The 17,063-nt window shown below is 40.6% G+C and overlaps 1 protein-coding gene across 7 annotated transcripts in view; it reads right to left on the bottom strand.

Moving 5' to 3' along the window:
• The window catches only part of SNTG2 (syntrophin gamma 2), a 319,099-nt gene that overhangs the window by 137,511 nt on the left and 164,525 nt on the right, over window positions 1-17,063 (bottom strand). For all 7 annotated transcript variants that reach the window (XM_046660432.1, XM_046660431.1, XM_046660434.1 and 4 more), the window contains one exon: window positions 15,087-15,178. In XM_046660432.1, coding sequence (XP_046516388.1) covers window positions 15,087-15,178 — 92 coding nt within the window. The remainder of the gene's footprint in view (window positions 1-15,086; window positions 15,179-17,063) is intronic.

Raw genomic sequence — 17,063 nt, forward strand, 5'->3', positions numbered from 1 at the left:
TCCTTGGTCTGTACTGGCATGCACGAGCCGTGCTTCCTTGGTCTGTACTGGCATGCACGAGCCGTGCTCCCTTGGTCTGTATTGGCATGCATGAGCCGTGCTTCCTTGGTCTGTACTGGCATGCACGAGCCGTGCTCCCTTGGTCTGTAGTGGCATGCACGAGCCGTGCTCCCTTGGTCCGTACTAACATGCACGAGCCATACTTCCTTGGTCTGTATTGGCATGTAGTAGCTGCGTTTTTGCTATCCACTAGCATGAACTAGCTGTCTTTCCTTGGTAAGTGAATTAACTTGTTGTGCCTCAAGGTTTTATCACCTTCTGTACAAAGAAGGTAATCATGATAAATATATAACATTTAGAAGGATTCTTGCTACACATTAACTGCCATGTAAATTGTTGTTATTATTACTATTATTACTAAATAGATCTATACATATAAGGAAGAAAAGTACAATCATCCACATTCACACCTTCTGGATAATCATTATAGCATTTGGCATATATCATCTATTTCCCCATGCTTTTGTACCAGACCGTGTTTCTACAATATATACACTTTTGAAAATTAACATCATGTAAGTTTTTTCCATTCATTAAAAACTCTTGGTAAAACTCATTTTAGAACACTGGAAAATCTCATCACATGAATGTATTGCCATACACTTAATTATTGCCCTATTCTTGAGAAGTTAGGCTGAAACCCCCTTTGCTCAAGCACTTATCATGTGCACTACAGAATATTGCTTGTCATGAATTCCTGGGTGTGGAACTGCTATGTCCAAGACATGCACATCCACAATGGGGTCGGCACCTACTGCCAGTCCGCTCTCCAGAAATACTGCAGCCCCCCACCAGACCGTGTCAAAGTCACCTCCAGAGAAAACAACTGCATAACAACCTTCCGTGGACAGCACATTTCCAGCGCCCCTGCAGAGCACCCAGAGCAGGATCACTCGAGTTATCTTGGCTCTGACTCATCTGTTGGAGCCTGTCTACACAGCTTTAGCAGTTCTGCCTTAAATACCTCCTGGGGAGACCACTCCTTCTGTCCAGCCCTCTTGTTGTTTGTAACAGTCACTGTTTGTATACAACTACTTTATTTTCATCTAAATTCCTCAGAAGCAGGGAAGGTAGACATTTACTGTCTTCTGCCAAATAACCCTTTTCAAGTTTCAAGATGACTCTAAGTTATTCACTTAAATGTCTTTCTAGCACCTTTTCTCCTTCCATCCGCTATATTAAAATTTTTATGTCATATTTGATATATACAAATAATATATAGACATCTATTTTTTATATATATATCACATGTGGAGTTATGAAGCATAAAATTAAAAGGAACACCCATGAAGCACACATAGGACTCACAGATTAGGACATTACTGATGCCATTGCAGCTCTGGGGCTCATGCTTTCTTATCCCATGGCCACAGTCAGCTCCTGTCTCCCCCATAACCAAGATCCTGAATTCTGGAGTGGATACAGTTTCTGTGGGGCACAAAGATGATACAATTTGGGGGGCCCTCCTTAAGGAAAAGTAGACAAGATTATAGCATACACAAGAGCAATTCGAATGCACTAAAAACTCTTGCTAAATCTACCCCCAGCAGCACTTCCCTCAGCTGGAACAGCACACGTCTGTGTCCACAGTCACCCAACACTATTGGATGTGACAAGAAGGATGATGAAGGGAAAATGGCAACTTTACAAAAAGTAAGCCCACAGGAAGACATTGCAAGGATGCCCCCGGCTCCACGCAGCTGAGGGACCCTGAGGTCCTCAACTCCTAACTTGTTTCTCTTCCATTTTAACCTTACTGAACATTTTTGGTTGTGTTCAGGTTTTTGCTTCAGTGAAAATTCTTGTGCACGTCTCCTAAGGCAAACAGTAGAGCTCTGGTGTATGTATCAGAGGCGCATTTCTGCCTCCTAAGGTGTTAAAGGTGGTAACATTGTTTTCCAAATTGATTATAGCAGTTTACATCCCCATCAGCTATGTGTAAGTGTTCCCGTTAATCCACATGTGGGCAGCATTCAGATATATAACTCTAATAGAGAATGGATATTTCATTATGATATGTGCATCTCGTTTCATACAATTATTATTTTTGTTCCCTTTTATGAAAATACCTAACGATATACTTGTATATATTTCTACTGTGTTGTCTTTTATTTCACTTTCTGTAAGTGTTTTTATCTTCTGAGCCTGTGTTTGTCCTTGGGGCTGAGGTGTGGTTCCTGGAGGCAACAAATTGTTGGATCTTGTTCTTTAATCCATTTTGCCACTCTGTGTCTTTTTATTGGAGAGTTCAATCCGTTCACATTGAGAGTGATTATTGATGCATGTGGGCTTAATGCTGTCAATCTGTTGCTTGTTATCTGGTTTTCCTGCGTTTCTCTTCCTGTGTGCTTTAGCCTACGCATTTAATACTGCAATTTCTTATGCTGGGTTTCTTAGATTTTTCCTTATTTGTTTTGTGGCTCTGTTCTGTTTTTTAGTTTAGTGGCTACCCTGAAGTTTGTATTTAGAATCTCGTGTATAATATAGTCTGTTCTCTGGTGATCTCTTGCTTACTTGGCCTAGACTGATTTAGTCCCTTTGCTCTTCCCCTCCTAAATTATTATTTTCATTTCTTATTCCAACTCCTGTTATGAGTTTGTAGTTAGAGTGATAAGATCGTCCTTGCTTTGGTGGTTTCCTTACCTTTATCCTAAGGCTATAGTTGAATATTTGCTGTCCTATTCTGGTTCTAACTATCTGTCTCCCTACTCTATGGTTTGTGACCCCTTTCTCCCTTTTTTCTTTTTTCAGGTATGAGAGCCTTCTTGAGGATTTCTTGTAGTGGAGGACTTTTGGTTACAAATTTCCTTAACTTTTGTTTGTCTGGAAAAGATTTAATTTCTCCCTCATATCTGAAGGAAATTCTTGCTGGATAGAGTATTCTTGGCTGAAGATTTTTATCTTTTAAAGCTTTGAATATGTCACTCCATTCTCTCCTAGCTTGTAAGGTTTCTGTAGAGAAATCCGCTGAAAGTCTGATAGGAGTTCCTTTGTAGGTTATTTTCTTCTGTCTTGCCGCCCTGAGTATTCTTTCTTTGTGTTTCATTTTTGCCATTTTTACTACTATATGTCTTGCAGTAGGTCTTTTTACGTTGACAAATCTAGGAGATCTGAAAGCTTCCTCTACACACATTTCTCCCTCAATCCCTAGATTTGGGAAGTTCTCTTCTATAATTTCATTAAGCACACTTTCTGCTCCATTTTTCTTTTCCACGTTCTGGGGAATTCCTATGATCCTTAAATTCTTTCTCCTCATTGAATGTGCTACCTCTTGGAGGTTTTCCTCATTTGTTTTAATTCTTAGTTCTCTTTCTTCCTCTGTCTGTAGCCATTCAGCCTGTCTGTCTTTAATTATGTTAATTTGCTTTTCTATGGTGTCTACACGGGCATTCAGGGAATCCGCATTCTGTTGTATCTGGTCCATTGTGTTTTTCATCTCTAGTAATTCTGTTTGATTCTTCTTTATGATTTCAATCTCTTTTGTGAAGTAACTCCAGAACTCGGCTTGTTTCTCTATCTTTCTCTCTACCTCATTGAGTTTTTTGATTATAGCTGCTCTGAATTCATTATCACTTAGTTTACCTAATTCCAAGTCCTCAGGACTTAATTCTGTGTTTTTATTGTTTTCCTTCTGGTCTGGGGCTTTTATAAATTGCTGGATGGTAGAGGAGCGGTTTCTTCAAATGGTGGTAGAATTCGGTTGCAGTTACAGCCTGTCGCCACTAGATGGCGGTCGAGAGCGGCGTGTTCTGAGCTCTCCGCCTTCGGGGCAAGATGGCTGCGCCCACTGGCTTTGCTGGGGGGGGAGGGGCTGTTACTCACACGCTGGTCTGGGTTCAGAGCAGTTCTGTTCTCTGGTCTCCCGGGCCCTGGGTTTATGGGGTCCCCGTGCATGGAAGCTTTCCCCCGTCAGCGGGTCTCCACTGCACCGGCGGCGGGCGTCCTGGAGGATCCCCGGTTGTGCGGCCCCTCCCGCGCTCCTTCCCGGACCCCTGACACGATCGCAGACTCCAGGGGAGCGAGCGCCATTCTCTCCTACCGTTCCAGCGCCTCGAGGCCGGCTGCAGTGACTCCATTCTCCCTCTTTTTGGTGCTGTAGGTCTGTGATGGTCTGACATTAGGTTTATTAGCTGAAATTCAGTTTTTTTCCAATCCTTTGTTGTAGTTTTGAGGGGAGAGAGTCCCGGGTCAGCTCACCCCACCATTTTGCTCCTGTGTTTTTATATTCTGAGCAATAATAATTAAACCAAGTTTTGGGTTGTCTTTTCACATTATTACAGTGTTTGATGAACAGAACCCTTTTAAGGTAGTCAAATTTAACATTTTTAAAAGACGAACATTTTTTCCCTATCCTGACATTGTAACATATTCTGATTTACTAAGTTTTATAGAGTTGGCTTCATATGTAAATATTTAGTCCATGTGAAATTGATTTGTAGTTCAGGCTTCCATCTGGGCAACATATTTCTGGAGCACTGCTCTTGGAAAGGTCCCATCTTTTTTCCCAGTGATCCCAAAGGCAACCTCTGAGATGTCGTTTTCTATATGTTAGGGCCCTTTACAATCCCTTGACTGTGTTGAGTTGGTCATTTCATGGATCCCTGAAACTATCTTAATTGGCATATCTTTATAGTAACTCTTGACCTGGAAATCTGATCTGGGAGGAGAAAAACCCAACTTTTTCAATAATATCTTGAGTCTTTCAAAAGTGTGGTGAATTTTCTTGTTAACTTCTACAAAAGTATCCTGGTATGATACATGTTGTAATTACTTGGAATATACACATATATTTAGGGAGAATAATCAGATTTATGATACTGAGTTTTCCTCTCTATGAATATGGGATATCTGTTTTATAATTTTCCCCATAAAGGCCTTACAAATATTTTATGAGATACATTCATATGTACCTTATGTTTTATTAATATTTTAACATATCTTTTTCATTGTGCTTTCTGTTTATGAATAGAATTGCAGTTTACTTTTTGTTATTCATCTATCTGACCACATTGTTAATCTCTCTTATTATTTCCATATTTCACCTGTATATTTGGTGGCATTTTCTAGATTGTCTAGGAATAACGACAGTTGTATTTTTCTTGTCATCGTGTGCTCATCATAACTTCCAATTTAATATTCAGTTCAAAATAGCAACAGGTATCTAAATTTAAGGGGCATTTACCTAAGATATTAGATAAATAATAGATATTATCTATTATATAAATGATATTTATTTACCATTTGCTAATAGATTGAGAAATTATCACATCCACATGATTAAGTTTGTTAATTTTACTGTTCAAATCTCCTCTATTATTACTGAATTTTTGTCTATCTGACTTTTCAATACTAGAGAGAACTGTACTGAAATTCCACATGTGAATGTGGATTGGTCAAATTCGCAGAATTCTACACTTTTTAAAAATATATATTTTGAGACTATTTAAGATGAGACTTTTTATATCTTTCTGGCAAATTGTAGTTTATCCTTTTCATCCTGAATAATGCATTTTTCCTTAAAGTTTACTTTCTGATATAGATAGTTAATATTTTGCACATATTTTATTCCACCAAATGACTTTTAATCTTGATTGTTAAAATTTGTGTATGTTTGTTTTAAATAGAAAAAGCTGAATTGCTTGCTTTTGATATTGTGTTATCTAATAGATCTATGGCTGTTAACAAGTAAATTCAGCCTATTTACATTTTTTATTACTGCTATATTTGTTTTTTCTCAATTTTATTGAGATATGATTGACACATAACATTGTACAAGTTTAAGGTGTATAATATAATGATTTTTTTTGTGTATATATTGTAAAATGATTATCACAAGTTAACATCCATCACCTCACATAGTAACAACTTTTTTTTCTTGTGATGAGGATTTTTAAGACCTACTCTCTTAGTAACTTTCAATATACAATCCAGTATGTTAACTATGTCACCTTACTGTACATTACATGCCCAGAACTTACTTATCTTATAACTCCAAGTTCCTACTTTTCGATCATTTTCACCTATTTCACCCAGCCCTCTCCCCCACCTCTGGCAAACACCAATCCATTCTCTGTTTCTATGAGTTCTTTCTTATAGTATTGCATTGTATATGCAGATATAGACAAGGACACAGACATAGATATACCACCTTTTCTTGATCCATTCATCTGTTGGCAGATACTTAGTTGTATCCATGTCTTGGCTATTGTAAATAATGCTTCAATGAACATGGGGATACAGATATCTCGTCAAGGTAGTAATTTCATTTCCTTTGGATGTATGCCCAGAAATGGCATTACTAGATCATATGGTAGTTCTATTTTTAACTTTTTGAGGAACCTCCATACTTTTTGGCATAGTGGCTTCAGAAATTTACATTCCCAGCAACCATGCACAATGGTTCCCTTTTCTCCACATCCTGTCAACACTTGTTATCGCTTGTCTTTTTGGTGACAGCAATTCTAACAAGTGTGAGTTGACATCTCATTGTGGTTTTGATTTGCATTTCCCTGATGATTAGTGATGTTGAGCAACTTTTCATGTACCTGTTGGTCACCTATATATCTTCTTTGAAAAACTACCTATTCACTTCCTCTACCTTTTATTTTTTAATCAAATTGTCGTTTTTTTGCTATTGAGTTGTATGTGTTCTTTATGTATTTTGGATATGAATCCTTTATCAGATATATGATTTGCAAATACTTTCTCCATTTTCATTGTGTTGATGGTTTCCTTTGCTGTGCAGGAGCTCTTTGGTTTGATATAGTCTCACTTGTTTATTTTTGCTTTTGTTGTCTTTGATTTTGGACTCATTTGAAAAATTATTACCAAGATCACTGTCAAGGAGCTTACCCCCTATGTTTTCTTCTAGGCGTTTAATAGTTCCAGGTCTTATGTTCACATATTCAATACATTTTGAGTTAATTTTTGTGAGTGGTGTAAGACAGGGGTATACTTTCATACTTTTGAGGTGACTTCCAGTTTTCCAACACTATTTATTTAAGAGACTATTCTTTCCTACATCGTCTATTCTTAACTCCTTTGTCATAAATTAATTGACCATATATGTATGGGTTTATTTCTGGGCTTTCTAGTCTGTTCCATTGATGTATGTATCTGTTTTTATGCCCATACCACAATGTTTTGATTAATACAGTTTTGTAATATAGCTGAAATCAGGAAGTGTGATGCCTCCAGCTTTGTTCTTCTTTCTCAAGATTGCTCTGGCTATTTGGGATCTTTTCTGCTTCCACACAAATTTGAGGATTATTTGTTCTATTTCTGTGAAAAATGCCATTGAAATTTTGATAGGGATTGCACTGAATCTGTAGATTACTTTGTGTAATATGGACATTTTAACAATATTAATTCTTCTAATCCATGAGCAATGAATAACTTTCCATTTACTTGTGTCTACTTCAATTTCATTCATTAACATCTTACAGCTTTCAGTGTACTGATCTTTCATGTCCTTGGTTAAATTTATTCCTAGGTATTTTATTCTTCTTTTACACAGCTGTAAATGGGATTATTTTCCGAATTTCTCTTTCTGATAGTTTGTGGTTAGTGCATAGAAATGCAACTGACTTTTGTACATTGATTTTGTATCCTACAAATTTACTGAATTTATTAGTTCTAACAGATTTTTGTGGAGTTTTTAGGGTTTTTATGCATAATATCATATCATCTACACATAGTGACAGTTCTGCTTCTTCTTTTCCAGTTTTTATGCCTTTTATTTCCTTTTCTTGCCTAATTGCTTTGGGTAGGACTTCCACTACTATGTTAAGTAGGAGTGGTGAGAGTGGGCATCATTGTCTTGCTCCTGACTTTAGAGGAAAAGCTTTCAGCCTTTCACCACTGAATATGATGTTTGCTGTGGGCTTTACATATACGGCCTTTATTATATTGAGGTATATTCTCTCTATACACGGTTTGTTGAGAGTTTTTCTTTTTAATCATCAATAGGTGTTGAAATTTGTCTAATGACTTTTCTGCAGCTATTAAGAGGATCATATGATTTTTATTCTTCATTTTGTTGATGTAGTATATCATATTGATTAATTTGTGGATATTAAACCATCCTTGCAGTCCTGCAATAAATCCTACTCAATCATGGAATATGATCCTTTTAATGTATTGTTGAATTTTCTTTGCTAATATTTATATGAAGATTTTGCATCTATATTTATCAAGGATATTGGCCTGTAATTTTTTTTTTCTTGTAGTGCCCTTATCTGGTTTTGACATCAGGGTAATGCTGGCTTTATAAAATGAATTTTGTAAAATTAATTCTTCCCTTCCTTTCAGTTTTTTGGAAGAGTTTGAGAATGACTAGTATTAATTCCTCTTTAAATGTTTGATAGAATTCACCATGGAAATGATCTGGTCCTCGACTTTTCTTTGTTGGGAGGTTTTAATTACCAATTCAATCTTCTTACTAGTAATGGGTCTGTTTAGATTTTCTAATTTTTCATAATTGAGTCTTGTTAGGTTGTCTGTTCCTAGGAATTTATCTATTTCTACTTGGCTGCCTAATTGTTTGCCATATTATTGTTCATAAGTAGTCTCTTATGATCTTTTGCATTTGTGTGTTAGTTGTAAGGTCTCTTCTTACATTTCTAATTTTATTTGAGTTGTCTCTTTTTTTTCTTGGTAAGATGAGCTAAAGTTTTCTCTATTTTGCTTATCTTTTTGAAAAAATAGCTCTTAGTTTCATTGACTGTTTCTATTGTGTGTTTAGTCTCTATTTAATTTATTTCCATTTTGATCTTTGTTATTTCCTTCCTTCTACTGACTACAGGATTTGTTTGTTCTCTCTCTAGTGCCTTGAGTTATCATATATAGGTTGTATATTATATAGGTTGTTTATTTAAGCTCTTTCTTTTTTCTTAATGTATTCATTTATCACTATGAATGTCCCTCTTAGAACTGTTTTGGCTGCATCACATAAATTTTGGTATGTTGTGTTTTCATTTTCATTAGTTTCAAGATATTTTTTTATTTCTCTTTTGATTTTTTCTTTAACCCATTGGTTGTTCAGTAGCATTTTGTTTAATCTTGACATATTTGTGAACTTTTTGGTTTTCTTCATGTAATTTATTTTTAGTTTCAAACCACTGTGGTCAGAAAAGATGCTTGATATGATTTTAATCTTCTTAAAAATTGAAATACGGGCTGGCCCTGTGGCCTAGTGGTTAAGTTTGGTGCGCTCCATTTCAGCTGCCCTGGTTCAGTTCCTGGGTGGGGACCTACACCACTCATCAGTGGCCATCTTTGGGTTGCAACCCACATACAAAATAGAGGAAGTTTGGCACAGATGTTAGCTTGGGGTGAATCTTCCTCAAGGGGAAAAAAATTGAAATAAATCTGTGGCTCTTATCTAGTAAATTCAGCCTATTTGCATTTATTTTATAACTGTTAAATGCATATCTACCTTTTTACTTTTGGCTCTTTCACTGTCTTATTTTTCTAACCATTTTTCTTAAAGCATTTTTTTAATTAAGAGTTTTTTGCTATTAATTTGCTCTTCTTCATTTGGTTTTTATTTTCACTGGTGTTTTATCAATTTGTGAAGTGTTTAACAACAGGACTTTAGAATGCTTTCTGTCCAGTCCCCTCACTTCAAGTCATATGCACAGTTTTCAGTATTCCATATCTGCTATCTTTCTTAACCTAAGATATTAGACATGAACATCAGTAGTGTTCTTACTTTATACAGAGAACATTTGTTTAGATTTACATACATATTTACATCCTTTAATCTCCAACTGCCTTCTGAGATCATTTTTATTTTTCTTCCTTAAATGTGGCCCTTAAAGGTCTGTTAGTGAAAGTCTGTTGATGGTATCACCTTCTCTTCACATGAACAAGTCTTGATTTCACCTTGTTCTGTAAAGATGGTTTTGTGAGGAACACAAAGATAGACCATAGTTCTCTTTCTTGCCTCATAATTTTGAAAATATTATTGGACTGTTAACTAGTTTCCATTGTTACTGTTGAGAAATCTGCTGTTAACAAAATTGTCATTCTTCCTAAGTGATCTATGCTTCCTGTACTTGATTTTAAGATTGACTTTTGGCAACAAAGCCAGACAAAAGAGTCTGACTTCATCCATGTGAAATTCAAAAGCAGGCAAAATTAATCTATGGTGATTGAGATCAAAATAAAGATTACTTCTTCAGGGCAATGGTCGTTTGAGATTCTGCTGATGTGGTATAGTTTGGCCAGGGTGCTATAACATTTACTGAGCTGTCACTTCCCTGTATGTGCCTTATACTTCAGTTAAAACAGCTGAATATCATTCATTATCTCTGCCTGGGAGTCCATCCTTACTTTCATTCAGAAGACTCAATTTATTCTTTTATTTGTGTCTTTGTTTGATATTTTGTTAACATTTTTGTTTAACTATTTTTCTATGTTCTTTTTCTTTTTTTGCAGCTACTATTTATAAGTTTATCTGCTCCCTTATAATTATCTGTTTCCCTTAAAATTTTGTTTTTGTTTTGGTTTTGATATATTTTTCCTATACAGTTCTTGAGTCATTCAGTTATATGCAATGACTCTAGTCTTGCTGAGTTAATCTTTTGAAATTTTTAAGTTTAGGGAATCAGGTTTACTATAGAAAATGTACTATCAGAAATTTTTTGTTCTTTAATCGTATCTCCTTATTCATTTTTGGTGAGGTCTTCTTACAAAGGAAAATTAATCAAGCCAGCATTAGTTTCATGTCTGCTACAGGTGAAGCAGAAGACATCAGCAAGCATTCAAGGTCTCCCAGAGGTTGAGGGTGGCACCCAGTAGTCCAAGAACACCCAGAAAGCACCACAAATCTCTCAGGAACAAGGGACACATTTTTGGACAAGCAAGCAGTCAAGGAGTACCCTCTATGTGCCCTCTGTGAAGGAGAGCATCAACACCAACCAACGAACAAGGGGCCAGAGCAGAGTTTGCAGAAGAGAGGAAGGAGAGGGTGGAAGGAGCCGTGAATCTTGCAACACACATTTTCAAATCTAAATAGATGATATTAAAGTGAATGAGATTTTTTTGGCGGTTGTTATAAATATTCAGTAAGGATTTTTGACACAAAAATAGAGTCAAAATAGTGTAAATGTTGGACTTAGAATCTTACACTATGTGAGCCATACCCAAGTGTGAGGAGAGAACGTGTGGAAATTGGAAGTAAAATCCACGAGCAGACATCGCCTTATTGGGAGAGCTGAGGAAAGAGTGAGAATGCAGCACCTGGGGAAGCGAGCAGCAGATAATTTAGTTTCAACTGCAAACATAGAGATGTTGTCAAACACACAAGGCAGCACAGGGAATCACTTCAGCAATCACGGGCAGAGAGAAAACGCACTGCGCACGCTCACTCCACCTCTGCAAAGAGGGGCTGCGAGAGCATCAAGGTCAGTGGTGTGCAGTCGCGAAGACGAAAACCAGCCCTCTGGGCTCCTGTGACTGTAAAGCCGCTCTGAACACAGCAAACTTGTTTCTTGCTCGGTCAGGTCTGGTCCTGGGAGGACGAAAGCGATATGAGCATGTCTGAAGACGCAGCCATGGAAAACGGCTTAAATCCTTGGAGCCTGAGAACGTTTCTGACTCACTTCCTCTGATAAGAAGAATTACAGAGCAGTCTGTTTCATTCTCCAGTCCACAGACACTGTTAATTCCAGCATTATTATTTTGCTGCATATGATATAATCCACCGTTGAGTGCAAAGAATGATCACAAGGCTTTAACTAGTCTTTAAAAGAGAAAACTAGTGCTTAAGAATGTAGAGCAAATTGGCTACTAGATTACTGACGTGGCTGCCTGGAAAACCAAGTGGGCCATCTTTAACTTTAACATTTTCCAGGACACTGAGTCTTGAGATCTCTCAAAAAAACATATTAAATCTATTTTTTAACTCTCTGAAATTCCGATTCTCTGTAATGAATTTAAACAACTTGATGGCATTTTGTTTTGCAGGTGAACGAACCATTTGAATAGTTACCCAGCATTTAGAAGTTCTGCACTTTCTTTTTTTTTTGGTAAGGATGGTGAAGATGGCCGAAGATAGCACACTAAAAGCATCATGCCAGTCTCGTCACTCTCGCCATCTCCGTATTTCCACAGAACCTTCAGCATGACCATATTGCCCTCCGCAGCCCTGAGAACAGGACTGACCACCTGAGGCCACAGAAGCACCACAGTGGGAGGGGCCCAGGCAGCCTCTCCAGCACTGTGGTCGTGCTGCTTTTCCGGCTGTGTGCACCGTCTCACCCATACGGGCCAATCTTTCCTGAAACGACTACTAGGTGTATGTCCCAGGCTCTGTAGAGACCCTCTCCTTTGAGAGGACTCATATTTAGGCTGATACTTGTTGAAAATTAAAAAAAACAAAGGACGGTTTAACCAGGATACTGTAGAAAGTTGAAAAAAAAAAAAAGAAATAAAAATCTTAGATATTTCCCAAATATAGCCCAACGACAAGGAAAAGAAAATGTGAAAAAGAAACAAGGCTATAACTGAGAGAATGAGGAGCTCATACATGTCCAGCGTGGGTTCCAGCAGAGAGACTGGAGGGAAGATGGGCCATTTGCCAAGACAAAGGCGGAGAATTTTCTATAACTGTCTCAGAGCCAGAAAACAGGAGGCGTGAGAAGTAGGAGAAATCAGAAAGCCCTGAATCCAGTCCCCATGTAGGAAGCTGCGCCCACCAGCAGCCGAGTTCGACAAGCTGGATCCATCGAGTCAGAAGTTGGTTCTTTGAAAAAACTAATAGCATTTGCAGTCCTTTGCCGAAATTCATTAAAGAAGAACAAACCTTAAGGAAGAGTATTGAAGAAGCCCTAAGTCAGGGAGCAGTATATCCTTTTCACAAACAGGAGAGAAGATCTCAGCAATAGATCTAAATTTCATGCAATCACAATCAAAAACCCAACAAGACTTTTTGTGGAATCTGATCAGAGGCTTTTAAAATTCACACACACAAAAAGACAAGGGAGAGAGAAGTAGGAAAAAATAAGGTGAATTAGGAGGTGATGAGAGGGCTTAGCCTACAGACGACAAAATTTATGACAAAGATCTGGTAATGAAGCAGTGTGGTGCTGGTAAGGACATGGACACGTGACATATGGCGAGGGCCCAGCAGTGACCCCAGGGCCAGGCTGTGTGGAGCCCTATGGTCGTGTGGCATTGAGGGTCACTGAGGAAACAGGTTGGGGCAAATGGTTTCCCATGAAAATGGGTCTGGTCCCCAGCCTTCCACTAGTTCTCCCACAATGCACCTCATCTGCTTTAGAGACCTGAAGTGAAAAACAACCTTAAAAATATTTAGGAGAAAATCTGAGCAGATAGCTTCATGAGTTAAGGATAGGGAAAGATGGACCAAACACAATTCTAAAACCACAACCTCTAATGGAAGAAACGGACACATTTGGCTACACTGAAATTAACTTCTTTTATCAAAAGATAGTGTAAATTAAATGAAAACACTGTGAGAACAGGTCTGTGACCATCACCAACAGAATACAAACTCCAAGCCTACATAAAGAATCCCAGTGGACCAGTTGGGAAAAGACAAACAACTTACATGTAAATGGGCAAAAGCAAGGAAAGCATTTCTCAGAAGAGGAGAAACCAAAGGGAAATGGAACAGGAAAGACAGACAGAGGTCCTTAATAAAGGCAAAAATGAGAACAAACCCCAGGAGACGGTAGACATTTTACACCCACTGTGCTTGGAAATATTGAGTCTCAAACCCCCAGCACTGGAGAGGCCAGGGGTCACCAGGAACCCCAGTGCTGGGGGGACGGCAAACGGGTCAGCCATGTGTGCACAGAAGTTGTCACTATTTTGAGAGTCAAACACTGGTGTCATCTAGAACTCAGAATTCCAAGACACTAGGCCCACACACCACATTTGTACATCTTAAAAACATAACAATAAGTAAATCTGTGACCCCCAAAAGCCCGTGACAGAATAATACTTCCTAATGCTCAAAGCAAAATGAAATGGTATATTTTTAGGGATAGATCAACACGGACAAAGCTATTTTTTATCAAGGAGATGATGAACTCAAGATTCAGGATGTCGTTTATTCCTGGGCCTGCCGGGAAACACAGGAGCGACATGTTACAGACAGACGTGTGAGTCAGTGACCAAACTCTAATTACTGATTTGAGCTGCGAGCGCACGGGCATTCTTCTTTCTTCCTGCTTCCTAACTCACATAGACACGAAGTGCAATTTTTAAATATCAAGAACTGTACTTAAAGACTAAAAATGAAAAGTGTGATGCTTTAGACGCACTGTGCGCACACGACCTTGTCCCCTGGGCTCTGCCTGCAGGTCAAGCAGCTCGTCGTCCTCATGGTGCGTGCGGATCTCATTTCCCAGGAAACTCTCTTTCCAACTGCCCATGGGAGTCTAATTTGTATCACTAACTGCTCAGCAGTGAGGAACCCACAGGCAGAGAGGAGGGCTCATCACATTCCCCGGGCAGGGCCGGTCTGCGGGGGCGGCCTGCAGCCTAGGCCCAGGGCAGCCGCCCCTCCCCCTCCTCTGCTCAGCTCTCATCTCAGGAGGGTGGAGATTTAGAACATGACAAACACTCGTCGCCAATACATGGCATCACACGTCCCAGGAGATTTCTACCAATTCAGGAATAAACCCTCCACAGGGTCCGCTGTGTGTGCATCTGACGGAAGCTTCCTGAAAACAACTTTGCACAACTCCTGCAGTCAGTGTTCATGGTAAATCAGAGGCAGGACTCTGAACTCCACCCCAAAACTAAGCACTCCTGCCTGCTCACTAAGCTATTACGAATTATGACTCAAAATATCCTTAAAACATCATTGCATTAAAAAACGCAACGGCAAGGCGTCCCACGTGTGAACAAATGCGTCCCAAATCCACGTTGTGAGTCTCCCCTGAACTCTCAGCATCTCTCTGTGGGGAATGGAGTGGCCTTTAAATCCTGGCCGGGGAGGCCTGTGGGGAGCGGCCGGCAGGGAGGGGAAGCAGAAGGAGAGCCAGGCTTACTGTATTGCCGGAGGTCCCGTTCAGATGCAGGCCGCTGTCGAAGAGGGGTGAGGACGCCCCACTGCCATGGTCGCTGGATGGTCCCGGGGACCCTGGAAATAAAGAGACGTTCATTCCAAATGGGGCTCCGGGACAGTCCGGAGATTACAGACACCTTCAATGCCCCCTGAGGAAGCTGCTGCCACAAACGCCCGGTCCCCAGTGGAGACGCGGGTGCCCAGGACAGCCTGGTCCCACGCTGCCCCTCGCCCCATGCGGCCCATGCGGCACCTCAAGTGGAAAGCAGGGCAGGAGGGACCAGTGCCCACTACACGTGAGGCCTCCGGGCCAGAAGGACAGCGGCTCCCATGCCGGTGCCTCCCCCACATGGTACCTGGGGCGTCAGCCCTGGTCCCATGGGGACCATGTCCATTTGCACTTGCTACCACTGGGATAATGTTGGCTAATTTTCTAAAAATGACTTCCTGGTCTTAGTTTTGGTGTTATTTATTTGTTTGACACTTTCTGATTACCTTTGTGCTACAAATTGCTTTAGTGGAAGAAATAAAGATAAATCAGTAAGTGTGTGGACAGTGGTATTTAAGAAGCAGCAGCAGCTAGAGACTCAGCAGAGAGCCAAGGTCAGGGGGCCTGGAGAGCCACCCGGGGAACTGAGGATCCAAGAGGACTATCTCATCTCCAGCAAGTCAGTACTTTCTAAGCCACGGCCTTCTCTTCCAGAAGGACACCCTCGTCTAAATGATCCCCGTCGTACCCCTCTGACTGGAGGCACCCAGCAGTGGGGCATGGGGCCCTGTCCCAACACCTGCTCCCCACCACCATGCCCGTCATTCGTTCTCTCGGCTGTGGTCCTGGAGGCACCAGGTGAGCTCTGGGCGTGGGTGGGGCAGAGCATCTTGTCTCCACTCTGCCCTCCAGTGTGAGAGAGCAGGGTTCCAGCATCTCACAATCTGCTGGGAGGTTGACAGAAAACCACGAGGGGCAGCGAGCGTGTGGGCTCATGTTAGTTCCCACTCTGCGCTGGGACCATGCGGGCAGCTCGGGAGCCACGGGCCTGGACAGGCCACCAGAGGCCGGGGCATCAAGGATAGGTGGAGCACAGCTCAGGCCTGCGAGTGGGGAGCATCTGCTCCTGAATCAACAGAGAAGCAGGGCTGTGACTCGGTGGCCCCAGGACACAGCTACTGCCGCTCTCAGGCTGCTCCCTCTCTGCCTCTGGACTCAGTTGGCAACCTCATTGAGAAACCAGGGACCTGCAGCCCCCTCACCAATAAGGGGGCGGCCGGGGGGCCTCGGAGAGCCTGCCCAGGTTCAGTGTGTGTCCCGGACACTTTCTTTTAGCTTGAAATTTCCAAAGCCAACGTTGCCCCTGCAGTAGCCAATTATTGGGGGAATAAATGACATGAGGCAGATGTACCAAACTGGCAGGACGAAGCTAAAGCTGACCTACAAATTGTTTTGTTTGACAAAAAACAAGACATTTCACTTAAAAATCCAGATTTCTGACTTTCTGGAAAAACGAGAAAAATATGACACTACTGGGGCACAGTTTCTAAAAGAGAATAAATGGCTGGAGCTGGGCAGGACCGTCCCCTTCAGCAGGGGCTGCACCCTCCTGGCTGTGTTGTGCCCAAACCCCAGGGTCAGTTAGGCTGCCTGCCCGGCCCTGTAGGCTTCTGTGTCCTCGCTCCTGCAGATGACGCTGTAAAAATGGACCAGGTGCAGACAAAGATGAGCACGCCTTCGTCGTGTCATCACAGCGTCCTTATAACTCATCGAGGACTGAACTAACAGCCATGTGTGTGTCATTTCATTTACTACTTCAAAATACAAACCTCTGATGCGGTATTGTTAATTATCACCACTTCCCAGATGAGAAAATTAGTGGGACCCTGTAAGTTCCTGTTTGTGACCTCTTTTCCCTGAAAAGAGGTGATCATAGCAAACACTCGAAGGGGGCTGCAGAGAGAGCATTCG

The sequence above is a fragment of the Equus quagga genome, chromosome 5 (genome assembly GCF_021613505.1).
Source record: "Equus quagga isolate Etosha38 chromosome 5, UCLA_HA_Equagga_1.0, whole genome shotgun sequence".
NCBI lineage: Eukaryota > Metazoa > Chordata > Mammalia > Perissodactyla > Equidae > Equus > Equus quagga.